The sequence below is a fragment of the Lagenorhynchus albirostris genome, chromosome 6 (assembly GCF_949774975.1).
Source record: "Lagenorhynchus albirostris chromosome 6, mLagAlb1.1, whole genome shotgun sequence".
Lineage (NCBI taxonomy): Eukaryota > Metazoa > Chordata > Mammalia > Artiodactyla > Delphinidae > Lagenorhynchus > Lagenorhynchus albirostris.
In genome coordinates this window covers 61,726,839-61,753,454 of record NC_083100.1, presented here as the reverse complement: position 1 = coordinate 61,753,454, position 26,616 = coordinate 61,726,839, and the positions used below count along the sequence as shown (strand labels likewise).

The following is a 26,616-nucleotide window of genomic DNA, read 5'->3' as shown; positions in this document are numbered from 1 at the left end:
GAAACTAATGCCCAAGGTCATTTTTCCATTTTTTCCTCAGGGAAGAATGGATCCTAATGTGGCAGGTCGCTTCATCAGGTCTTCCCAATGCCACTAAATTGCATGGAGACAAAAGGGCAAAAGAAATTCCTTGCAATGAGAGCTTTTAAATTAAAAATATGAACGAAATGGCTTTTTAAAACGAAGTGTCTTAGAGCCTCTTTTTCCCTCTTAAATTTGGAGGTGGAACAAACAAACAAAAAAAGATTATTTGAGCTCATGAATGTGACTAGTCAAGTATTTTTAGCCACTAAGTGTTGAATACATAAAAATATTTAAGAAAACAGGTCAAATGCTAAACAGATTGGCACTTCTTTGTTCGTAATCAGAAAGCCAATAGGCAAGTATGAACAAGAGTTTCAAAATGTCAGTAAATCTGAGGGTATCAAAGATTTCTGAGCCAGCAGGTTAATTGGTATTTTGATCCTTTTGAGCAACTTAACAACAAAATGGATGAGTTAACAGTTTCCCCCCTTGATGTTATTCAACAAATAGGTGCGCCTCTTATCTTCCTGTTCAGGAGTGCTGTTTTGTAAACTCTTAGCAGGAAATATGCAGACGAAACAATCAAAGGCAGGGCTTATCAGGTGGTGGTAAATAAAAGATAAAGATTTGTTTAATGTTACTCTTTACCTTTTTGTATTTTCTGGCACTCAGTACTGAAGCCTGACGTGCACACCTGAAAGGCTGTGTTTTGAGGATTATGTTGTCGGGTTCCCAAATGCAGAAGGACTTCCCCAAGTCACCCAAGTCTGCAGACATGGCCAAACCTAAAACATTTCTTTGCCCCATCATCCTTGAATAATCTGGCAAAATGACTTAGAAGTGCCCTTCCTATTCTCCATTCATGGAGCCTTCAAAGAAAGGGTTACTTCCAACACCCTCTCATCAATGGGGCCAGGTGGACTGGAAGCATTCATCTATCTAGTCTCAGGTAGGCATGAGAAAGGCCACCTGACAGTGCTGGGCAGCTGGCTGAAACCTCCTGGAAGTCATGCTGTTGAGACATCACAGAAAATGACTATGAACACTCATTGGCTTTGTGGTCAGTGGGCTCTGAAGTGTGGTCTGGCAGAAGGTCTATACTGGGGTAACACATATGACTGCACATATTGGGATGTGTTCTGGCCAATGTCTCAAGGGTAGCACAGCACATTCAGTTCAAAGTCTTATGGTTTGTTTATTAAACTCTTGTAGTAAATAATATAATTTAGTGAGGAGGTCGGAGTTCTCGTCTCCTCTTGGATATAGTATTTGGCAAGTAACCTAATATTTCTGTAAAAGGTGTTTCATCATCTGCATGATAAGAAGTCGGGAATACACAGAGCCCACATCCTAAAGATTTTCAGAGATTACATGCAGATTCTGGGGCCTTAGCCTCTGAGTCCTCCAGAAAGGCCCACCTCTCCCACTTGAGCTCACAGGAGGGAGAACTGCATTCCCAGGACCCAATTCATAACAGTTGTTAAATCAGTGTCTGTTGAACAAAGTGAAACTCTTACCTCTTCTCCTTCATCAGCAACTTCCATTTCTTCTCATGATGGCATGAGAGCTATGTGCCCTGGTATCTCCTTCATCTCCTTCTCCCTTCTATTCCTCTACTTCCTCTCCTCCAGAAATCTAGGGTCACCTCTGTCTTCTCACTTTCTTCAAACAATCCATCAAAAGTCCTGCCAACTTTACCTGCTAAAGTTTCTCAAAAAGTTTCCCTTGGGAATTTCCCGATCCCTTCTCCCAAGGCTTTTTAATAATAATAACAATAATAATAATAATAAAGCAACAGCTTGAGATATAATTCATGTATGATAAAAATCACCCTTTTAAAGTACACAGTTCTAAGGTTTTAGTGTATTCACAAGTTGTGCAACAATAACCACTATCTAATCTGAACAGCTTTTTATGTGCTTATTGGTCGTTTGTATTATTTCCTTTGAAGAAAGGTTTATTCAGATCCTTTACCCATTTAATTATTGATTTTTATATACTCTGGATACTAGCCCATTATCAGATATATGATTTGCAAATGTTCTCTCTTATTCTGTGGGTTGTCTTTTCAATTTCATGATGGTATCTTTTCATGAATGAAAGTTTAAAATTTTGATGAAGCCAAATTTTTCTGTGTTTTCTTTTGTTAGTAATGCTTTTGGTGTCATATCTAAGAAACCATGCTTAATCCAAGGTCATGAAGCTTTATTCCTATGTTTTCTTCTAAGGCTTTTATAGTTTTAGGTCTTATATTTAGATCAGTGGTCCATTTTGAATTATCTTTATGTATGGTGTGAAGTACAGGTCCAACTTAATTCATTTGTTCACAGATATCAAGCTTTTCCTAGCACTGTTTGTTGAAGAGAGTATTCTTTCCCCTGTTGAATTGTCTTGGCATCCTTGTTAAAAATCGATTGACCATAAATTGGTCATAAGTTATTTCTGACTTCTCAATTCTATCCCATTGATCAATACCTATTCCAAACCTTTTGAGGCTCTTTTGTCCACCCTCTTGACTTAACTTCCTAAATGGACTTCATGCCTGTTCTGTTCTCCAAAGAGCCACAGAGTACAATTTACCTAAAATTCCTATCTAATCATGTTGCTTCCTTGATTAAAATCCTTAATTGAAATGACCATCCCAGACCTCACTGGGTGAGCATCAACCCCTCTCCCTGATATGGGGAGTCTCCCTGTCTGGATCCTGCCCACCTTTCCAGTCTCTTCTTTCTTGTCTTCCCACCTCTCAGCTCACATTCCAGCAAAAACCAGACTACTTAAGAGTTCTAGGAACACCCCACGTCATTCCATGCTTCCCTGCTTTAAGCAAAAGCTCATGTTGTGCTCGTGCTTTGGTGCCTGAATCCCCCTTCTCCAAGTTTTCAGTCAGCCGACTTACCCTGGCTAACCCCTGCTCATTCCTCAGGACTTTGAACAGGCATTTTCTTCCCTGCAACACCCTCCTTGACTCTCCCAGGCTGAGTTAGGAGCCCCTCTGATGAGCTTCGTCAGTAGCGCTGACTACATTGAGGTAGAAACTAGCTGCCGGTCTCTTACCTTGACATTAACCACCTGGGAGGCAGGGATATTTTGCAGCCAACTTTGTATCTGTACTGTCCAGCACTGTTCAGCACTGTCCCTGATACAAATTAGGCATTTAATAAATATTTATTGAATTGAATCAAACTTTTACTCCTTCCCCTTCATCACTATCTTCTTTTACCATCTCCTGACTGACTCTTTGGTCCTTGCAGTTCTGAAGTGCATGACAAGAATATGCAGCTGGCTTGGTTGAGGTTAAGTTTAATCTGCATTATAAAGTAGAATCTAGATTGTTAGAGCATAAGATTTCAGGTAAGTGTTAAGTAGCTCTCTATCAAGAAAAGGTAAGAAACCATAATAAGTTAATAAAAAGTCTCTACCCAGCTTGAAAATGCTATTATCGGAGTTTGATACATTAAAAAGGTGACTTTTAAACAAACTTTCCTTCCTTCTCTCGACAATAAACGCTGATTTTTTTTTTTTTTTTCTAGAAGAGACAGACTTCACAGGACAAGGGAGATTCTCTGCTCTGGCTCCTTTCTAGACTCTTTTCTCAACTTCCCACCTCTTAGCTCACATTCCAGAAAAGAAGGAATCTTTTAGATTAGAGCTCCCTAACATAACACAACATATGCCCTATTAAGGCAAGAGCCTCTAAAAGCAGGCTGCTTACTTGGTGTGTTAGTCAGGAATCTTTTAATAACAGGTGACTGAAACTGAAGTGAATTGAAGCAAAATTTAAAAGGGGATGATATATTGGCTTACATAACTAGGAAGTTCAAAGATATGTCTGGATACGGGACATCAAGCAATTTTACCCCTGTCTTCTTTTCAGCAGCTTTGCTTCCCCTCTTTGGAGTTTCTTGTCAGCTAGGCAGTTCTTCCTCACATGTCGGCAGAGACGGTCCCTGGAAGCTCCTGTAGGAAGCATCCTAAAGGCTTAGCAACATCAGCAGCAAGCAAGTTCCTGAGAGTTCCCATGCAAGGAACTCTCTGGTTGTCCCAGCCTGGGTCATGTGCCGGTGCTCATACCAGTAACTGTGCCCAAGGGGATGATTGACAGGGTCTTTGGTCAAGTGCCAGGGCATGGAGTCAGCCCCATGTGAACCATGGTCTGAGGGACTCTGTTAAAGGAAGGAGAGGTAGAGGGTGGATAGGCTAAAACCATAGGCATTCATTACCCCTTATCTGACCAATACATACCCTGGAATCAACTGTAACAGTGCCAAAAGGTCTACCCCAACCTGGGTAGCTAGAGGAGATCTTTAATTTAGAATTTTCTAAGAAGAATAAAAGTTCCGTTGACAATAACAGTGTTAACTCTGGAATGAGAACTATATACAGTTTACTAAGTTAACCTAAGCATAGTTGGCTTCTTGTTTTTTGGGATCTTTGTCTTTTGAACCACCGCTCTACTATACAGCAGGTTTCTGAAAACAGTTTCCAGCTCTGCTTCACCAAGGGATTAGAAAAAACTTATGATCTATTCTGGCCCAGTTTGAGTTCATCTTCTTGCATTTTTGACACTTTTCTCTTCATCAGTATGGGTCATAATAGCCTTGTCCTCTCTAGGACTGTGTTGGATGTCACTTTTCTTTGTCAGGGTCTCTCACCTGGCCTCTATTTGTACTCTAAGAATAGTCTTCAGTAATTACTTTGCTCAAGAAGGCTGCTTCTTCCCTTTCATACTGCAGAATTCTTGCCATGATTTAATACTCCCTTAACAAAGCCTTCTTTCTATCTCAATTTATACTCTGATAGCGAAGACCCATAAAACTCCTCACTGAGGACATCTCCAGAGTTGACCATTGACTTTCTTGGATTCTAGAGCAATCCTTTGAGATCCACATGCTTTTGCCAGTGGATTGTCTGGAGCAACTCTAGACATCCAGACATTTTCGAAGTTGACCTTTGTTTTCAAGTCTTTCATATTTGGACTTTGACCGTTGACTTCTTACTTATTTTTGTATCTCTAGCATCTTGTATGGTATGGTGTCTAGCCCATGGTGTATGTTTAGTATTTCTCAAATGAGGGAATCTATCAATTAGGAATGCATTTGACTGTGAATAACAAACAATAAATATTTTTAGTGGCTTAACCCAGGGTTTCTCAGTCTCAGCACTGCTGACATTTTGGACCAGGTACTTCTTTGTTGTGGAAGGCTATCCCTGTGCCTTGTAAGATGTACAGCAGCATCCCTAGCTTCTACCTTTTAAGATGCGAATAGCAACACCCCCCCACCCTAAATTGTGACAATAAATATTGTCTCCAGATATTGGCAAATGTCCCCTGGGGAGCAAAATTGCCCAAACTGAGAACCATTGCCAAACAGATTTGTTTGTTTCTCACAAAAAGAAATTGAGAGGTAAGCTATTTTTAATGTTATATTAGCTGTTCAATGATGTTATCAGGGGCCTGTGTATCTTCTGACCGCCGTTCATTTCTTTTTACCATCTTTAGTATGTATGGGTTAGCTTATAGTCTCGTGGTTACAATGTAGCTGCTACCTCTCCAGGCATTATGTCTGCATTCAAGGCAGGAAGAAAGGGAAGGGGTAGGATGAATAGCTAAGTCAGCCACATTTGCCCAGCTTTTATTAGGAAAGAAAACATTTTCCCAGAAACCATTTCACATAACCTCTCATTGGCCTGGACTGAGTCACATGACCATTCCTAGCTACAGAGAGCGGTTTAGAAAGTGGGGAATGGGTCTGGGGCTGGGTGCATTGTGACCCAAAGAAAAACTGGTGTTCAGTTAGCTAGGAAGAAGTGGGAATGGTAATGGGAGAGGCACTAATTATGCTTGTCACAGAAAAGAAATCTAATGTTTATTAATTGAGTGAAGGAGTGACTTGAACGACTAAGGGGCTGAATGAACTTGAATAAATACTTTCAGTTCCTCACAACCCGCTCATTTCTTACTCCTTGCTACCAGCTTCTTCCTCAGGATTGTAGTTTAAGAATTTAAAAGTGCAGAAGTGCCTGAGTGGAAGCAGGCAAGATATTGAGGACCCTTTAATCCCATTGCCATGGAAAGATGTTTTTGCAGTTTTAAACCTGCAACAAATTCTTTTAGCTCTTGCAAAGTGAACTGAATGTCATCAGTTATCACTGTGAAAACTTTTATCTATAAGGACAGGGTCCCTGATATTCTCTTACAGAGCCCCAGGGTTAGTACTGGCTCACAGAACAGGAGTTGAGAGAAAAATCAGCATCACAGAAGAATCCAGACATCTCAAGAAAGACTGAAATCCAAATTTCAATTTTCAAAAAATAAAGCTGCTACTTTCTTCTCTGGGTAGTGAGCAGTGAATAGGAAAACACAAATCCTCCAGCAGCTCGGATGGCGATGCCATGCCTTATCTCTCCCAGGACATCCCTGAGGTTTTTTCTTTTCACCTATAACCACACAGATGAGAGCCTGACATAAAATAGATCTTAATGTGCTATTTAGATAAGTTACTGTATCTGCAGCTAAGTGAACAGAATCCTCAGTTCCCTGCAAATTGATTTACGAGGTTGCGAGAGATATGTAAGAGATAATACTTAGGGAGGATAATGGACAGCTTCAGCATCGTGAGTAAAATATATTGCATGCTTATGTGAACAGTCTCTGCATTTAGCTTCTAGGGGCAGCAATTGAGTGGTGGCATTCTCTGGGAGGAATCTCTAACAACTGCTGTTCTTGTACACTGTCATTCCCACCCTTTTGTTGTTGTTGTTTTGAGAGAATGAGTTGCTCACCGCTCCCCAACTGTGTGTGCATTGATGCCTTTTATATAGATGAGACCTTGGATGACTTCTTTTCTCCCTTAACTCTTATATTACCATTGTTATAACTTTGGTTAGTGCAGTAAACAAAAAACATTCTAAAACTACCTTTTAAGATATCATTGAAAAACTCTAAGAGATGGCCTGGTCCAACTTTCCCATTTCACAGATGAGAAGACTGAGGCCAGAGGGATGATGTAGCTTTGCCAAGGTCCCATCTCTAAGGAGGTGACAGTATCAGTAACTCTCCAGTTTACTATGGACTGAAGAGAATTTCTGTGACCACCTCTCTCCATTCTTAGGGTGCAGTATGGGTTCAACTTGGCCTGGCCTGGCCTGAAGATCCCTCCCAACTTGCCTATAGATGATTCACAATCCCAAAACTTATTCTTTGAAGACCCTCCCTTTCTCACAGAGCCCAAACTGCTGACAGCTGTTTCTTATCTATTCAAGTATCAGAAAAATCATTTTTGTAGCTGATAGCTCTGCAAATTGAGACTGAAATCTATAGTGGTGATTTGAAAAGTGGATACAAGAGGTAATATCAATCACACTACTCTCCAAAGATACTGAGTAGCAGCAGTAATAAGCCCAGGCTGTCTTTCCCAATTTCCTTAATGTCTGCTCTCTGGGCAGCCTCATGAGCTAATTCAGTTATAGGGAGGAATCCATGTAGTAAAGAAACACAGGGAACAGTGGCCATGCTATGGAAACAGTATGTGAAGAAATAATAAAGGAAAACAAGAAGAAAGATGCTATGAAGATGTTAGACAGTATCAGTGCAGTTGAGAAGACTGCCACCCTGGACTTTTGAACTGGCTGCCTGGCTTATTCTATGAAAATCAGTAGATGTAAAACTCTATATGTCCCTGCTTGGAGATTCCTTAAACAAATTTCAGTGGGACTAGCTTATGTTGGATAATAACAATGAAGCAACAGAAGGAAGACAGAATGAAGAAGATCACGGACAAAGAAGAGAAAAGGTGGAAGAGCAGGAGTATGCGAGGAAACCTCCTGGCACAGAGATGGCAGATGGGCGCCACTTTGCTCTCCAGCCCCAGCTGCAGACCTGGCTCCTCAGTCAAGGCACATTTCCTCCAGAGCCCAGATGGGGCTCTGGAATTCCCTCCAATATGGTGCTCTAAGAAACCGCTGCCCAGTCCATCAGCTGACCCACGGTTGACCCCGTAGTCATTCCTGTTCTAGCATGTTCTGTTCACTTTACAGTGCATATCTGCCCAACCCTGAAAACCATGGTTTAGGGATGACTCAGAGGAAAAATTGCTAGCTGCTTTTTCATAGACGTTTGGGTTGGGGAAGAGAAAAATAAATTTTTGTCAAAGAAAGGAAGAGAAGAAAGGAGAGAGGAGCATTTATTGACCATCTGCTTAAGGCAGGCTTCATGTTAGTGCTTTACATATACATCTCACTTACTACTGGTACTAGACCCCCAAATAGATAAAATTATTCCACTTTTACAAATGAGGAAACTGGTTAAAGTCACACAGGTAGTCTGTGGTACAGTCAGGATGTGAAATGAGAGTCAATCTGATTTCATAGCCCATCCTCAAAATACATAAATGACACAGTTGAACACATCCAAATAGTCATTGCAAAATCAATCTGTAGAATTCAGGCAGAAGAAAATACATTCATAATTTTACTAGTTGTGAAATAGAATGATCAGTTTAAAGCTTAACTTTCTATTACAAATTAATTTGTGAATAAACTCAGCCTCAAATCTCTAATTCTGTTTTTCTTCTTTAGAAAGTCTCCCATTTAGAGCACACGAGGAGGCAGCAACAGCATCAGAAACATTTATTAAGCACCTATTGTGTGTGCCAAGTGCTGTAGTGAGCGCTACGGAATTAGAATTTACAGTCTCAGGACTTCCACAATCTAATAGCATAGATCAACGTGACTTTTTATCCGAAGGTCCAAATTTGAAGAGTCTTCTTAAGGATATAACGGATATAATGACTTTTTTTTTTTTTTGGTAGCAGATGGTGGCCAGCTGTTCTGTCTTTATTAAAGGCCAAACATGAAGGGAAAAAAAAATTAAAATAAAAGGCCCTATGGTAAATATGAGAAAGAAGTTAATAAACTAAATCTGGATTTTTATACACACTGAAGGGAAATGGGCAATTGGTGGTAATTATCAAATTATCCAAGCCAAAATAGCTCAGTTCCCTCCATTATCTACATAAGAGAAAATTATTTATATGGATTTAATTGTTCAGATAATTGTCCTGTATTTCAGGTGTCTGAGTAGACAATCTGGGTGGTCACTGATACAGATATAGGGTCCCTCAAGGAATATTTTAAAATAGGGAAAGGATTGCTACTCTTCACATGATTGGAGATATTTCTACTTCGATGCAGGAGATATTAATCAAACTAGTATACGAGATTCTTTGACCAGGATTTGGGCCCATCATAATTAAACCATAACAATTTTTACTTAATGTTTGAAATTAATTTTCAAATTGCAAAAATAATGTATGAATACCATTTCCTCTAAAATTTTAAAATATTATATGTTAGGCTAAAGTCTTTCTTTCTGCATCCCTAATTCCATTTCCCAGCATCCCCATCATGGCCCCTCTCTAGAGTATCCACTATTATTTTTGGGGTAGTTTTATCCTTTCAGAATACAGACACACACACACAGGGGGGGAGAGAGAGAGAGAGAGAGAGAGAGAGAGAGAGAGAGAGAGAGAACCCCCTAAATTTTCAGCTTGAATCACACATTTTATACCATTTGGCAACTTGCTTTCCTATTTAACAATATGTATTAGAGATAAATCCATGTTGTTCCATAGCTGTAACAGATTCCTTTTAACTCCCTCATTGAAACCTGTGATATTTATTTAGCCATCCCTCTCCTGGTGGATATTGACATTGTGTCCAATTGTTTGCCAGCAAGGCTCAATAAACAATCCTAAATATTAAACATGTGTGAGAATTTCTTGAGGGTAGATTTTGAACAGTTGCCCTTTCCAAGGAAAAATGATGTGCTCCAGAAAGTCATTTGGACCTAACAAAGAAAAAGGATGACAGAGAGACATGGGAGCCAGTTTCTTTCCTGAGATAGACTGGATCACTGTAGACAAGTCATTTCACTTCTGCGGGATTCCGTTTGTCTAAGACAGTGGTTTTTCAACTTTCTCACACATGAGACTATCCTGGGGGGCTAATCTGTTCAAACACAGATTGCTGAGCCCTGCCCTCAGAGTCTCTGATTCAGCAGGGAGGTGTCTGTGCAAGTTTCCAGGTGATGCTGCTGTAGGAGACTTCCAACTTACCCAAATGTAATAACAATCACCCAAGATTTGTGATAGTAACAGTATTGGGTTAATAATAAGTGGGTTAATGATAAACATCAGTTTTAAAATCACAGAAGTAATTATTTAGGCCAAGGGACATGTCAGCATGGCATCTTTGTTGGAAGGAATCTTAAAGGGTCATCCAATTCAACTACCTAGCTAAAACCAGAATTTCTTTGGCAACATGCTTGACCTTGTCAGTCTGATTCCTATTGAACAGCTCTGAGTCTAAGAATTTACTCCCTGGCTCCTGAGGCAGCTCATTCCATGTTTCAGATGTTTGGTCACAGCCAAGTCCTTCCTAACCTTGAGCAAGACCAACCTTCAGAAACTCCTATACATTCATCCCAGTTCTACCCTCTGGACTTCAGACAACAAATCAGCTCCCTTCTCCACTTGATGGCAGTCAGCTATTATGTTCCCCTCAGTCAGTGGTTCTCAAACTCTACAGTGCATCAAAATCACCATACGAGCTTGTTAAAATATAGATTCTTGAGCCCTGACCACAGAGATTCTGATTCTGTATCTGGAGTGTGACCCAGGAATCCAAATCTTTTATGAAATCTCCAGGTGGATCTGATACAAGTGGTCTGCACATGACAGTTTAAGAGACTAACTATGTTCAGGACATTCTACCCCAAAATATGACACCTTGGCATATTGAATATTTCAAACTGAAGGAATTTGAGAAATGACGTGTGTAGGAAGGACTTTCTGACCTTCCATGAAGCAGGCCATAAAACTGTCCTGTGTGAGATTTTTCTCTCACCACAGTTAGTCAAGTTTGGATTTTTCTCACTCTTTCCCGGATCTATAGTTCTTCCTTGTTACTTTGTAGCAGTTTGAGAGTCTTAATTAAGCATCACCTTCCCCTGGAACCCAAAGGAACTTCAAGCTGTGACTAGACTTCCAATGGACTCATCAGACTTTAACCCAACCTGAACCCTGGAGTCTCCTCAGATGTCCATCGAAGAAAATTCCCAGGAAGTTCCAGCTGCCTCTCAACCTGTCACTGAAGTGTTAATAAAGAACCTTCGTAACTTGACTCTCAACCCTAGTACCAAATTCCCTTCCCTTCTACCAGAATATCCACCTCAACAGGGTGGACAGAGGCTTGGTGAAGGCATACTCTATAGGAGGAGAGGAGTGAGGACATTGTTAACTGCTTGGGAAGAAGGGATAGAAAGGATGATTCAAGTTATTAAATACCACTAGGGCAACCAATTTCCTCTGACTCAAAGAGAATCTTGGCAGAAGGAAGTTGAGACTTAGTCAAACATGGAAAGATTTAGATGTAGCTGTCATTATTGCGTGTATCATAGAGATCCTTCTGAGGATACTATCACGGAGAATAATTATGACACAGAGTTGATTGAGCCATAAATTTTATTCGTGTACTGTTTTTTTCTTGCTAATAATTTTAGGATCATTATGAAGCAGCTTGGGAAAGCTACTCTAGGAGAGACTGCGTACCAATATTTTGATAACCTGTAAGTTCTGTGATGCGTTTTTTTCTTGCATCTCTTTTCTATCTTGATCCAGGTAACTTATAAGGAGTCTATATATTGATAGTTTGCATTTGAATAACTTGAATATACTTTAGTTCCACTTCTTGATTTGAGACAAAGAAGCACTAATAGGTCTCAAGTATTGCCTGTTTTAGCAGCCTGAAGTCAGTAAGATGAAATCCAATATCAAGAATTTGAAACAAATTAACTTGTGTGGAAGGAATGTAAAGAAAACACTGGGTAGTTTGGCTAGAGCATAATTAGAGCAAAGTGTATTAACTAAATTTTCTGGTTTTCAAAAATTTGAATTGTAATAAAAATTTTTGATGTGCTATTTCAATTTTCAGTAGTAAGTAAATGTATGTATGGAGTATCTTATTAAAATTTGAGACATATTTGAGTACCTGTAAAAAAAAGAAACTGTCTCGTGAATGGTGCCCTCCGTACACCTAGAGGAAAGGAGCATCCTTATCTCTGAAGACAAAGGAACACAGAGAGGAATCTGAACAAACAGGCCTTGTTCAGTTTCCCCCAGTTTACTATACTTAGCTCAAACTCCTTGTTTATCTCACATTTCCACAGCTCTCTACCCTTCATCACACCTAGTATAAAAACACTCAAGTTTAATCATTTCTTTGGGTCTTCATTTCCTTATGAAGGCTCCTGTGTCACATAAAACTTATATTGAATAAATTTGTGTGCTTTTCTTCTGTAAATCTGTCTGTGAAAGTCTAATTCTCAGACCCAGACAGGGAAGGACCCTAAGAGAGTCAAAGAAAACTTTCCCCTCCCGTACAAGACCCTGTTAAGAATTTTTGTCTCTTAAGTTCAATGCCCTCAATGTCTTCACCAGTTCTCAGATAATGTGGCTTGAGTTCCCTCACCATCCCAGCTGCTAAAGGCTGCCTGCCAAAATACACCCCCAAATATACTCATTAACCCCCTCTACCCTGATTTGTTATTCTTCATAGCACTTGTCCCTACTCAACATGATGTCCTTTATGTACTTGTTTAGCATTTGTCTCCCCCACTAGAATGTAAGCTTTATGAGGGTGGGGAAATTGTCTGCCTTGCTCACTCATGTCTTCCAGCACTTCCATCAGTATCTGGCACATTAATAGGTCCTAAATGAAGTTTTATTTAATAAACAAATGAGCAGAGTGGGAATGAAAAGTCAATTTAATTTAGAAAGTGATGAATGGGAACAGCATGGTTATATCAGAGCCCTAAAACTGTACAGAATGAGTGATCCATCCTAAAGGAAGTTATTTGCTTAAGGTTGTTTTTTTTTAAAAAAAAAGGAAAATAAAAATGTATAATTAACTTTTTTTTAAAAGTCTCACTATTGACTTAGGTCCGTGCACATCTCCATTTAGAGGTATAGATGTTTTGCATGTGTTTGAGTGCAAAATTCAAACTGGAGGGATGAATCAAAGCAGAGCTCATTCATTATAGGTTGGGATTTCAAAAACATCTTTAAAGGAGGCAGATCCTTCCCAAACAACATAAAAATGCAGGAGGAGAATAACTAAGATAAGAGGCACAAATTTAAAATGTCAGGCATTACAAAAATGTAAGCCATCTCCAATGCTAATACAATTTTTACCTAAAATAAATACCTCTTAGTTCTCTCTCTCTTCTTTTCCTTTTCCCTTCCAGGAGTATGGGTAATCATTAGGAAAAAATAGAGGAATTAACTTCATTGTACTATATATTGTCCATTGTCGGAGGACGTCATCGTCAGAAGACTTTGCTGAAAACAAAAGGGAAGTTCAACCACATCTAATTAAGGAAATGCAAATTAAAACCACAATTAAATACCATTTTACACCTATTTTGGCCATAATCGGTGTGTCTGACAATTCCTAGGGTTGCCATGGATAGAGGGAAGCAGGACTCTCATACTCCACTAGTGAGGCTATAAATTGGCGTGATCACTTTGGAAAACAGCTTGACTTTTTGGTAAACTCTGACATGAACATATGACACTAACCAATATTTCCACTTCAAAGGTTATAAGTAGAAGAGTGACAGTATTTCTGAGCACACTAGACTTTTAGACTGCTTGGTAGCACCGGGTCTATCTAAGTGTGAGGACTTCCTGCTTCCACCTGCCCATGTGTTTGTGCTCCTTTGGGTCAAACCTCCATAGCCTGAATTTTTCAATTTCTTTCTTTCTCTTGTTTAAAGATAATTTTCAGAAGAAGGTAAAATCATGACTTACATACAGATGTAAAGATGAATGTGTTTAAGGAATTTATTTTATTCACATGATATGAGGGAACCAAGCAGATGTAATAATTGGTTCAAAGGAAAAGTCAAACTAGCAGAGGCTTATATGAAGTAAAGGAATGTTGAGATGAATTGTGAATAGAGACAAAACTGATTTTTCCACAGTGGAGAGGACGTCAATTAAAATCATCACCAGAAAGGACAGAATTTATGTATCTATCAGTTACCTACAATTTAGAAAGAGTTGCAAAATAGCTCAAAGAAGATGAATGGGGCTAGAATCTGATAACCCTGGAGGGTACCTAAAGACAATGTCTGTTGTTTTCCATTGAAACACCAACACCTTCTGATAACACTATTGCAAGTAGAGTATTGTTTGGATCTCTCACACATGTGTCAAGGAGGGGCTGACAGCTGACGTTCAGATGTAGGAAATCAACACTTCTCCTAAGTCAAAAGCCCAATATTCCAGATCACTGTAGACACTCCAGTTAGCTGGAAATTGCTGGAGGATCAAAGGTACCTGTTAGAGAGTCAAAGATACTACCCAGTATATACAATACATCAGGTGTATACACTAAGAACTAAGAGTAGACGTAGGTTTGATGAGTGTAAAGAGGCCTGAATTTGGGATTAGAAGACCTGGGGAAGTCTCAGCTCTTCTTACTAAGTTTGTGACCTTGAGCCAGTTGCTCTGGCTCTCTGGCTTTCTCTCAGGCTTTCTCCTCTAAACAAAGTAAGAATTTTTATTGATGACTCTAAATTCCCTTCAGGATCCAAATGTTTATTAGATGAGCCAGCTAATCCCCTGCACAGATGGCCCTGCAGCAATGCCCAGGCACAGAGAGTTTTGACATAGGACAGGGAAGATCTGTTTGTGAAAACATGAGGAGGAACAGCTGGATTTGGATGTCCTGGACCCCCAGTGTACAGTACACGAACCCAACATCTGTGGGAAACTTGGGAAGTTCAGTGACAAAGGGAGAAGTGAGAGAGAGGGAAGGAAGTTATCAAAAAATAACCTTCTACCAACTCATGGTTTTGCACAAGACTTGCCTCTACCATTAGTGACATTGTAAGAAGTTTATCACCAGGGTTGGCTCTGTCTTTACTCTGTGCTTAAATAACAGCAAAGGGGAACTGGAACTGTATTAGGGTTCTCCAGAGAAATGGACCAATAAGATGTGTGTGTGTATGTATTTATATGTACAGATATAGGTATAGATGTAGATCTCTCTCTCTCTCTCTCTCTCTTTCTCTCTCTCTCTCTTTTGCTCTCTCTCGCTCTCAGAGAAATTGATTTATTTTAAGGAATTGGCTCATGTGATTGTGGAGGCTGGCAAGTCAGAAATCTGCAGGGAAGGCTGTGAGACTGGAAATTCCAGCAGGAGTTGATGTTGTAGTCTTGTGTCCAAAGGCAGTGTGGTGGTAATATTCCTTTCTTTTCAGGGACCGTAGACGTTTCTCTTAAGGCTTTCAACTGCTTGGTTGAGGCTCACTGCATTATGGAGGGTAACCTGCTTTACTCAGATATTAACAATGTTAATTCTTCTGACCCACAAACGTAGTATCTCTCTCCATCTTTTTAGGTCTTCTTTCATTTTTCTTAACCAATGTTTTATAATTTTCAGTGCACAGGTCTTGTGTATTTATTGTCAGATTTATCCCTATGTATTTTACATTTTTAAATGTTATAGATATTGTTATTTCAATTGTTTGTTGCTAGTATATAGAAATACAATAATTTTTGTATATTGATCTTTAACCTATAATATTACTAAATTCACTTATTAGTTCTGGTAGGGGTATTTTTTGTTTTGTAGATTTCATTGGCTTTTCTACACAGAAAATTGTGTCGTCTTCAAATTAAGACAATTCTACTTATTCCATTCTTATATGGATGCTTTTTATTTCTTGTTTGCGCTGGCTGGAACCTCTTCAGTGTTGAATAGATGTGGTGATAGTACGCCTACATGACTTGTTCCTAAGCTTAGGGGGATAGCATAGGGGGATAGCATTCAGTCTTCCACCATTGAATATGGTGTTAGCTGTAGGTTCGTCATAGATAGTTTATTTTTTCAGGTTGAGGAAATTCCCTTTTAGTATGAGCCTATTGAAAATTTTTGTGTTTTAAAAAATAGTGTTGGATATTGGATTTTGTCAAATCCTTTCCCTCATTTATTAAGATAATATGCTTTTTCTCTTCTAGCTTGTTAACATGGCATAAAGTTGTTTGTAATATTCCCTTATACTTCTAATATCCATAGAATCTATAGAATATCACTAATCTCATACCTTTGTTTTCTTTTCTTCCCTTCCTTTCCCCTCCCTTCCCTTCCCTTCCCTTTCCTTTCCTTTTCCTGATCTGTATGGCTAGAGGCTTATCAATTTTATTAACCTTCTCAAAGAACAGGTTTTAATTTCATTCATTGTCTCTTTTCTATTTCAATGATTTTTCACTATGATCTTTATTATTTCCTCTCTTCTGCTTACTTTGGGTTTAATTTGCTCTTTTTTTCCCAATTTATGGTGGAGGTTGAGATCATGTATTTGATACCATTCATTTTTTCTATTATAGGTGTTTCATGGTATACATTTCTAAGTACTACTTTAGTTAGCAATCTCCCACAAATTTTGACAGGTTGTGTTTTCATTTTCATTGGATCAAATTCAATTTCTCTTTTGATTTCTTCTTTGTTATATGGCTTATTTAGAAGTCTGTTCATAAATATTTGGCAATTTTCCAGATACCTTCTTGTTAATTTCTGATCCAATTCCCCTCTGGTCAGACAACATACCTTGCATGACTTGAATATTTTTAATTTATAAAGTCATGTTTTATGGCCCAGAATATGGCCTATTGCGGTAAATGTTTCGTATGTAATTGAAAAGAATATGTATTCTGGTATTGTTGGCTGGAATTTTCTATAAATGTCCATTAGGTTAAGTTGGTTGTTCATACCTTCTATATCCTTGATGATTTTTTTTTTTTTGCCTACTTGTTCTATCAATTATTGGAAGAGTGTATTGAATTCTCTGACTGTAATTGTGTATTTGTTTATTTCTCTTTGCAGTATTAACACTTTTAGGTTCATATATTTCAAGCTTTGTTTTTAAGTGCAAAAATGCTTCAGATTTTTAGGTTCTTCTGATGAATTGACCTCTTTATCACTATGAAATAAACTTCTTTATCCCTGGTAATATATTTTTGCTCTGAAATCTACTTTGTTTGGTATTAATATAGCCAGTGCAGTTTTAATTTGACTGGTGTTAGCATGGTATATCTTATTCTTTTACTTTTAACTTATTTTATCTTTATATTGTGCATTTTTTGGTAAGACTTGATGATCTAGAGAGATTCTTTGTGGTGGTTTAAAGATATGTCCACATATCACTTGATACTCCTCCCTTTAAGAGGTAGAACTTAAATTCTCTCTCATTATATGCAGTCTGGACTTAGTGACTTGCTTCTAATGAATAGAAGAATATGGAAGAAGTGATGATGTATCACTTCTAAGCCTCGGTCATAAATGGCATTGCAAATTCCTTCTTGCTCTCTCTCTGGGATCCCTTGTTCTGGTGGAAGCCATGTTCTATGTTATGAAGATAACTCAAACAGTCCTCTGGAGAGGCCCATGTGCCAAGGAACTGAGAGGCATCCTGACAATAGCCAGTAAGGAACTAAGGGTTTCTACCCTTAGGCTTGTGGCTGCACCATCTTGAAAATAGATCCTCCAGCCTTAGTCAAGCCTTTAGATGACTGCACCCTTGGCCGACATCTTGACTGTAATCTCATGAAAGACCCTGAGTCAGAATTGCCAGATAAACTGCTCCTAAATTCCTGACCCTCACAAACTATGAGATGATAAATGTCTACTTTTTAGGCCATTAAATTTGTTATGTAGCAGTAGAAAACTAGTATATCCTAGGATCATACAGATCCTTCCAGTTTATGATTCTAGCGTTTAAGTGAAGAAGGATGTGTCTCTAGTTGCCTGTTGATTTTACTAGCACTTTACAAACCGCTTTACCTGTTGTATTTTAAAACTTTTCCTTGAAAAGTCTGCATTCCATACAACAAGACATTTTAGGCAGAAAATTAAATAACATTTTGAATAGAGATATTTTTCAACTGGATATTTACTATTTTAATAGCTTATGTGATTTAATAAGATGAGGCCTTACCCAGTCAATGAATGATTACAAAATGAACACACTACCCACATCTACCACCAGATCAAGAACAGAAATGTGTTTTATTAATAAACAATAATGTGGGAATTCCCTGGCAGTCCAGTGGTTAGGACTCCGTGCTTTCACTGCAGTGGGCCTGGGTTCAATCCCTGGTTGGGGAACTAAGATCCCACAAGCCCCACAGTGTGGCCAAAATAATAATAATAACTTAAAAAAATAATTCTTAAAAAAAAGATGAGGCCTTGGGAAATTTAACACTTGCCATACAGTTCTGAAGGAGAGAAGAGCTCTTAGGTCCTTGGAGGGCCAACAGGAGCTATGTGGACCCCTTGGCATTGTATGCAATGTGTTGTGTCAAGAGCATCTTTCTAAGAAAGAATGTGTATAGCTTTTACCAGATTTTCACAGAGTCTTGCCCCCACATCAAAAAAAAAGAGTTAAGAACCACTTATTTGGTTCCCATTGCCACCTATGAGAATTCAAGTACAGAGAGGTAAGTGAGTTACCTACGGTTAGAAACAGAGACTTTCTCATTCTTAACTCAGGGCTCAAACTCCAATCTGAGAGATGAATTCTACCCACCAGAGACAGCTCAGAGCAGAACTGGTCTTTACAATGCTCTCAAGTGCCCAGACCCTCAAGACAAATCTTTACATGTATTATTCTGCTGTTGCATATCTCCTGCTTGCTTAACTCATCAAGCTGCGTCAAGAAGGGGGTGGAATGGATCTTCTCCAAAAGATGTCCCCTTGCTGGCAGATCTTTTATCTTGGTGCCGTTCAATTTTGCCCTTATATCGAAGCACACAAAAGCTCAGCCAAATTCCTCCCCCACCCACACCCCCCGCCATGGTATCCGCTAGAACACAGCGTTACTCTGTGGAGGAAACACAGTGTATTTTCTCTGACCTGATTCCTGTAAGCATATCACTTACATGTTTCCTCAATAGTTTTTGAAACCTTCACATCTTTGCAATAACTGTTATCCATCTCTTTCTGAACTAAGCCAGATATGAATGTTATCACCATAATAAATTAAAAGATTTGGGTTGAAGAGTCAAAAATCAAAGTTAATTTCTAGTATTTATGTTAGTTCAGATACATTCTGCTTATTTAGAAATTAGAAATTGCTAAGAAGCATACACGGTTGCTCAAAAAACAAGTATAAATCCTTGAATGGAGAGCTAGAACATATCTTGCAATCTTCTTATATCTTGCACAGTACTGGTCATTCGTTAGATTCTCTCCAAATACTTCATCACCAGTAGTGTTGAGCAGTCATCCTGAGCAAGCCTGGCTGATTAGAGCCAAGGGAGCCCATGTTCTAAATGGCCAGGCCTAAAGGAAAGAGAGTAGGAAGTCCTGGTGTTACCACTGACTTTTACATCTTAAGCTATCTATACTTCAGCTTTCCCAAGGCATTCACCTCTATAGATTTGCCATCTATTCCCACCAACCCCATGCACTCTAGGACACAATCTTTTTGCTTTGGTCAAATCCAAATCCAAGAAGCCATGACTGAAACTACAGTCCTGGAGAAACTAGGCTGAAGAAACTAGGCTGAAGAATTGTGCTGATGCCACGAACTGCCCAGACCTAAGCCTGACTCCTGGCTGTCCCTCCTCCGGCTTAGCTCCAGAAGACAACTGCTGCGAGCAGGTTCCTGGGCTTGGCCAAATGACCTAGCGTGGTCCTGGCCACCATTCAGGGCTTCTGAGAGAGCACTGCGCCTCCTCCTCAAAGGTGGAAACAGAGACCCAGAGCCTTGGAATCATTCCCAGGATCTCTGAATGCAAATGTTTTCAGCAAATTCAGCATTCAATCCTAACTTGTGAAACAGTCTTGTAGCACTAAGATAAATTTAAATGGCTCAAGTGTTAATCGGGTGTGTTTATTTTTCCATAAACAGAAAGACGTGGGAATATTTGGCAGGAGGAAAGGACATATTTTATGTTTTGGTGATTTTCTTAAAAAGTAAAAACAACTCTATATTTTAAAGCAATTCTAAAATAACAGATCCCCCTTTCTGAGGAATGACAGGAAAATCCTCTGACAAGGAAATTAAGTTTATTTTTAAACTTCCAAGCAGTAGAATTTAATTATAGATGGCAGCAAAGAGCAGAGGAAAGATCCTTAAAAGTTTTTAAAAGAAAAACTAAGGTAAAGTTTTCTAAAGGATATATTCAACATTATATACATATATATGCATAGACATAGACATAGACATATATATGGACATATACACACACACACACACACACATACACACACACACATACACATATATATATATATGGAGAAGAAAGAAAAGGAGACAAAAACACTTTGGGTGGTGTTCTTTGAATCTACCCAGAAACTCTTTCATCTGGAAGTATGGAAGTTCATTAAAATGAGTAATTTAGGAAGACAAATGTGGTTTTGGTGATTGTCTCAAGAAAACACGCCAACTTTTTACCTTGAGAGAGACATGTAACTTAACAGACAAAATTAGTCGTATTAGGCTATGATCATTTTTGCTATCTACATATTGCTTCAGATGGGATTTTCAAAGCAGAGTCAAATTTTATACAATGAGATGACAAATTATTTTTATAATAGTAATACTAACATTTAAAATGATGACTTTTACTAGGAGAGCTGTCTAAATTTCAGTTTTTTAAAGGATTAGATACTTTGATTTTGCATGCAAATATGCCAAGTGTGTACTGAATATGAATTACAAAGCAATATTAAAAGGAAAATACACATAGCAGAAAATATGAAAGTAGGTAAGAGCCAATAAGCGTGAATTGTATATATTCCACTACCTAGTACACTATTATTGATGCTCAAGAAATATTTGATATTAAAAAACAAGATATGTCAATGGGCCCAGAGTAATTCTACTATACTGAATCAAATGGTGACTAAAAATGCTTTATTTCACTCTTTTATTTTGTAGGTATTATTATTTGGCATTCAGAGCACATCAAAAACCTCTTGCTAGCAAAGAGAGCTGTGTCGCTATCTTGGAAAAGTGCAGATTAGATCACTGGCTGCTGGGAAAAACAAAGGTAGTTCTTTCTTTGTTGTTTAGATTGTCACTCGAGTTGCTCTGCTGTGAACCTTTGTCTCTTATCAGTGATTTGAATAGCTCTGTAAATTGTGTAGCTTAGCAGACAAGACCCCAAGCTAACAGTGATTTTTGCCGGTCTTGGGTCAGGAGTCCCAGGACCTCAGTGACCAGAGGAGGAGAGTTTGCCTCCTGTTCTGCATGTAGTGAGAACCATTTAGCATTTCTAGAATGAGATCTTTGAGCTCATTTTTAAATGTCCCTTTTTCAATGCTGCTTATTCCAGCACCGCAGGCAAATACACAAATTATACGAATGACAATGAGTATCTTTTATAGTTTTGTGCATTTGTTTTAGACTCGTGATATTTCCTGCCCACTCTGATTAGTAGTCTCATCATGTCTAGCTTTTCGTTCAGGGGAACATCATGTCCCTGCAGGCTCCCAGGTTTTTATGGTCCGTTCTGAATTGCCCTACAAAGCCAGCCTTCGCCTGAGTGTGGATGGCAACACTGCTGCCCCTCAGCAGAAATAATTAGATCACTGTGGGTCATCCAGGTCCCAATCCCTCTGAACTTCTGTTGGCCGAGGGTCAGTTTTGTTGGTTAGCACCTCCATCAGAGCTGTGGAGAAAGAGATCAAGTTGAGAAAATGGAACTCATGGCAAAACTGAGGCTGGCCTGGAGAACATTTAGGATCTCCCAAAACCCTCTTAACTTCATCGTCTGTTTATATCAATAGTCCCACATAGGCTCAACCTTAGAAGGGGAATTGTATTTGCTTCCAAGAAGTCAGTAATGTTAGCATAAATCAAGTCACTGTAAACTTTATTTAGATGATGCTTTTAATATTTACATTAAGAATATGTTGGAGCAGAGTGAATTTCTGTTTGGGAGCCCACACGTAATGCTAAAACTGATGTCTCATTTCAGGTTTTTCTCAAGTATTACCATGTTGAGCAGTTAAATTTGCTACTGCGGGAAGTCATAGGCAGAGTGGCTGTGCTGCAGGCCTATGTCAAGGGGTGGCTTGGAGCCAGGAGATACAAAAGAGTCAGAGAGAAGAGAGAGAAGGGGGCCGTCGCCATCCAGTCAGGTAAACGGTCCTGAATCTTGGCATTTCATTAAGTACTTGAGGCCACTCTCCTATTGCTCTTCTCGGTGGTTCCTTCTTCTCCCTCCGTTCCTTCCTTCTTCTTTCCTTTCTTCCTGGCTTCAGCAAATATTTATCGAGTATCTACTGCAGGCCAAACCTTGTGCTAGGTCCTGGGGATATAGCCGTGAGCAAGACCACCATGGTCCCTAACCTCCAGGTAAGCAAACAAGCCATCCCTACCTGAGGCAAGATAGAGGCGGTAGCAGTGGATGGATGTAATACCCAAATCACACAGACGTGTACCTCAGCTCCCAGATTAACCGCAACATATACACTTCAGGTCCATTACCAGGTTTTCAACATCAGAATTGCTACTGCCACGTCCATGAGGCTTTTCTACCCCAGACAGAGCTTGTAAACCAAGGGAACAAATCACTAGGCTCTGTCATACGCCCAGCCCAGTCAGTGCCTCTTTACAGACACGTGTGTCATTTGTGCTACAAACAGCATTTGAGTTCCTGTGCTATCTCGAGTGGTTGTGAAAGCCCCAGGTCTTGAACACAGTAGATGAATTCCTTTGTGTTCTCATAACCCAGCATCATAATGTCCCCTCCGGACTTCATGACCTCACTCAGCGACTAGAGAGCTGTGGTGCTCAGGGCGAGAACAAAAAAGAGAGCTGGTCATGCTCCTGGTAGCGGCTCAGTGCCCTGGTTCTCTGTCTGAAGAACTTAACACCCCGCCCCCTGCCCCCAGGTTCCCTTTTCCTTTCTCTTCGTTTCTGCATCCATTTCCCGTGGCTTTTCCCTTCCTATCACATGCATTCCCTCCCTGAGCACAGTTCTGCACATAGTCCTCCCTCACCAAATGTAACTGTGATGCTACCAATCATTATTATTTATTTTTCTCTCCTTCAACTTTCATGTTTATTCCTTCCTCCCAATAAAAAATATGGAGTGGGTTGGGCTATTCCAGTCCTCTCCCACCCCCCAAGTCCTGAAGACAGAGCTTCCTCCATGGATTGGAATGACAGGGACCCACCTCACCTAGACAGGGGTCCCAAGTGATTCATAAGTGGAATCCAGAGGGTTCTGGAAACTCACTGCCTGAACCAAAATAACTCCTTATCAAGAAGCATCTCGGAGGCCAAGCTGAGAGTACAGAGAGGCCCCTCTTCCCCACCATCACTCACGTAGCTCTGCTTATTTTGTTCAGTGAGAAAGTAGGAGGGAGGAGGAGAGGGGTAATAGATTGGAGGGAAAACAGCTTATATCAATTCTCTGGCACATTCTTAAATTAATGTCATTCCTAGCACATGGTTTTATATTTTTAGCCTGGAGAGGATATGATGCTCGGAGGAAATTTAAGAAAATAAGCAACAGAAGGAGAGAGTCTGCTGTTCATATTCAAGCAGGTAATTAAAACATCATTTTCATAGTGTCCACTTGGAAATATTCTGTGATTAAGTTCATATGAGTTTCAAAAAGCTGAAATGTTAATAATTCAGGAGCACTGGAATAGGAGTCAAGAGTTCTAGTGAGGGAGAGTTCTAGCGCTTGTTCTGATGCACACACACACCCCCATGTGATAATTGTGAGAATTGGCTGCATGCCATACTTGGCTAAGGATGCTCCAAGTAGGTACCCTTGTATTCCAAATTTTACGGGATACAAGAGAGGGAAAATGAGGCACAGAGAAGTGAAGTAACTTGTCCATGATCATACAGCTAGTCAGTGACAGAGCGAGAATTCGTTCACAGGCAGTTTGGATAGATTCCACTTTGCATACTGCCGACTGAACAAATCCCTTTCCCTCTTGGAGTCACCCATCCCTCGTCTGTGAACAAGAGCGTTGGCTAAAAAGGTCTGAAAGACGTCTTCCAACCTTGGAATTCTCTGATTATATGCTTGACCAGTCTCTTGGTGTCACAGAGATAGGAACAGCTCAGGGACTTTCCTGGCTAACTGAGTTTCCCACACCCAGACCTGTATGTGGCTAAGGCAGTCCTTTGGGCCTTACAGGGTGAGGGCACTGTGGCTCAGCTTGTGGCTACCTGAGCACCTCGAGCTCTGGTGCCTGGCTCCCAGGTCATTCTGCTCTTCTGCAAATGGCAGTACCCACGGTGGCTACGAGGCCCGGCTCCCTCTGTCATTTGGAGCTGCATGTGACTAATTGAGGCTCTGGAAGAAACACCCACAGAGCACACCAGGAGCTCCTAGAGCACAAGAAATCGGAGACAGAACGAGAGAGAAGTGGCCAGTCCAGTGGACTCAGCAGCAGGGAGAGGGAGAGGGTTTCAGATACTGCTACGCATGAAGCAAACGTTTAAATAAAACAGCTGCAACCTTTTCGAGGAGGTCCCTGCCCAGAGCCTGGCTCCAGGGACACTCCTCAGAACTCTCTGGCCCGGTAAAGACCTGAGGACTTCATTCAAAACAAAAGTATCTGGGAGGAAGGGGTGTCATTTAAATCCAAATGTGTAACTTTTAACACCATCCCCTAGGAATTCTAAGCTCTACAACTTCAAAGCATCAGGAAGAAGGATGCAATTCTAGTTGCAGCTTAAGAAAGACAACTCAAAGTGCATTTTTTTCTCTACCTCCCCACTGCCCAACACACACACACACACACACACACACACACACACACACACACACACACACACACACACACACACACACAGAGTACTCCCCACCCCTGCCCCCGCCATTAAGAGAGGATGCTGGACTGATCTTGCCGTTTGGCCCAAAGCCCAACATACATTTCCAGATATAAACTTTGAGCTTATATATTGTTGAGCCACTGATCATAAATAAAGTGTGTGGGATCGTAATCAAATTTTCCCTCTCTGAAAATCATCTTTAGAGGGCTCCCTGTTTGCACTCTGTTATTGCCAAGTGAACGCTGCATAAGAACAGACAAGTGGGCAGCCTCATCACATCAGGACAGTCAGGATTTCATCTCTTCACTGCAGCACCTATGGGATAGGTACCATGGGAGGGTACTTTTGTTTCATGGGACCACAGAGAACACATTTCTTTAAGGAGCTTCCTCTTCTTGTTTCTCTTTTTCCTTTAGCCTTGCAAGCACCCCCCCTTCTTAGCCTGGCAGCCATCGTTCCTGCTTATCAAGTGGCATCGGGAGCTTCTGAGTCCGCAGGGGCTTAGGCGGGCATGTAGTCATTGAGGGTGGTACTCACACCACCTTGCCCTCTTGGCAGGAGAGTGTGGCAGCCAGAGCAAAAGCAGGCAGCGTCACTTTGCCCTTCAGCCAACACCATGGACAGGAACTGAGGCGCTGGTTCAGTGTTAGTGGTAAAGATACTTAGATAGGGTAACAACATTTGCAATTTTATGGGCAGTTTACTTTTACTTGAGAATGTTTTCCTTATCTTTAGAGTCAAAGGCAATGTGTTGATCTAAAAAGCAAAGCAACTCATTCCAAAGTCTCCGTTTCGGGGTGTGCTCTTCCCAAAGCATAGTCCTCTCATTCCAAGCTCGTATTCGTGCCACTAAGACATTTCAAGTAGAACAAGCCCCAAACATAGGGGTGCTCTTACTTTTGAAGCCTGCAGAAGTGGCTTAGGGATGTTATCATAACGCAACCGTTTCTGGATATTTTCTAAGGTTATTCCGTAATTTATTATTTTTTTCAACAAATCATTTCATTTGAAATTTAGATTCTGTGCTATGTGTTTGTTTATATTTCAAGTTCTGGCCGATAGTCTTTTTTTTTTTTTTTAATCGTGTTGCTGAGCTATGTTATATAGTTTTAAGAGAACAGCCCTTGAAATTTAGGAAGCATTTGGCCTACATGTTGCTACAGAGCAGCACATATTGAAATTTGTTTTCCTTTCATCTCCTTCCCAATAAAAGCAGCCGCACGGCTTATCCCTTTAGCTTCCTCAGAACTTCCTTTCAGAATTCCCGATCTATTACGGCACATTCACATACCAGAAACAAGATGCCTTTTCATGCTGTCAACCTTTTTCATCTGAAATGTAAATTAATTCTTGCTGGTATGCCTTGACAGAGATCAAAGTCGAGGTATTAACCTTCCCGGGCTTTCTCCAGGAATCCGTCCCCAGGACCGGGCTGCTGTTGTTAGGAGGCCGGTGTCCCTGTTACGGGCCCTCCTCCAGGCAGTCCTCGGCCTAGGAGCCGCCATCTCAAAGGCCCAGGGTCCTTTTGGAAGTGACCTCATCAGTCACTTTGAAGCAGGTGAGGAACGATCCGCCTAGCTAGTCTTGGGAGAGATGAGCCTTCTCATCTGAATTGTGGGCCCTTCACTCAGATTCCTGGAGCTTGTTAAGTGGTTCTGACAGCTAGTGATCTGGGTGTGATACAGGGAGGGACAGGGCTCCAGATTGGAAAC

At 40.2% G+C, this 26,616-nt stretch overlaps 1 protein-coding gene across 1 annotated transcript in view; it reads left to right on the top strand.

The window, feature by feature from the left end:
* Nucleotides 1-26,616, top strand: part of MYO3B (myosin IIIB) — a 388,019-nt gene that overhangs the window by 243,181 nt on the left and 118,222 nt on the right. The window contains exons 27-29 of the mRNA XM_060151181.1: nt 21,038-21,149; nt 22,080-22,242; nt 23,576-23,656. Of these exons, the coding sequence (XP_060007164.1) occupies nt 21,038-21,149; nt 22,080-22,242; nt 23,576-23,656 (356 nt within the window). The remainder of the gene's footprint in view (nt 1-21,037; nt 21,150-22,079; nt 22,243-23,575; nt 23,657-26,616) is intronic.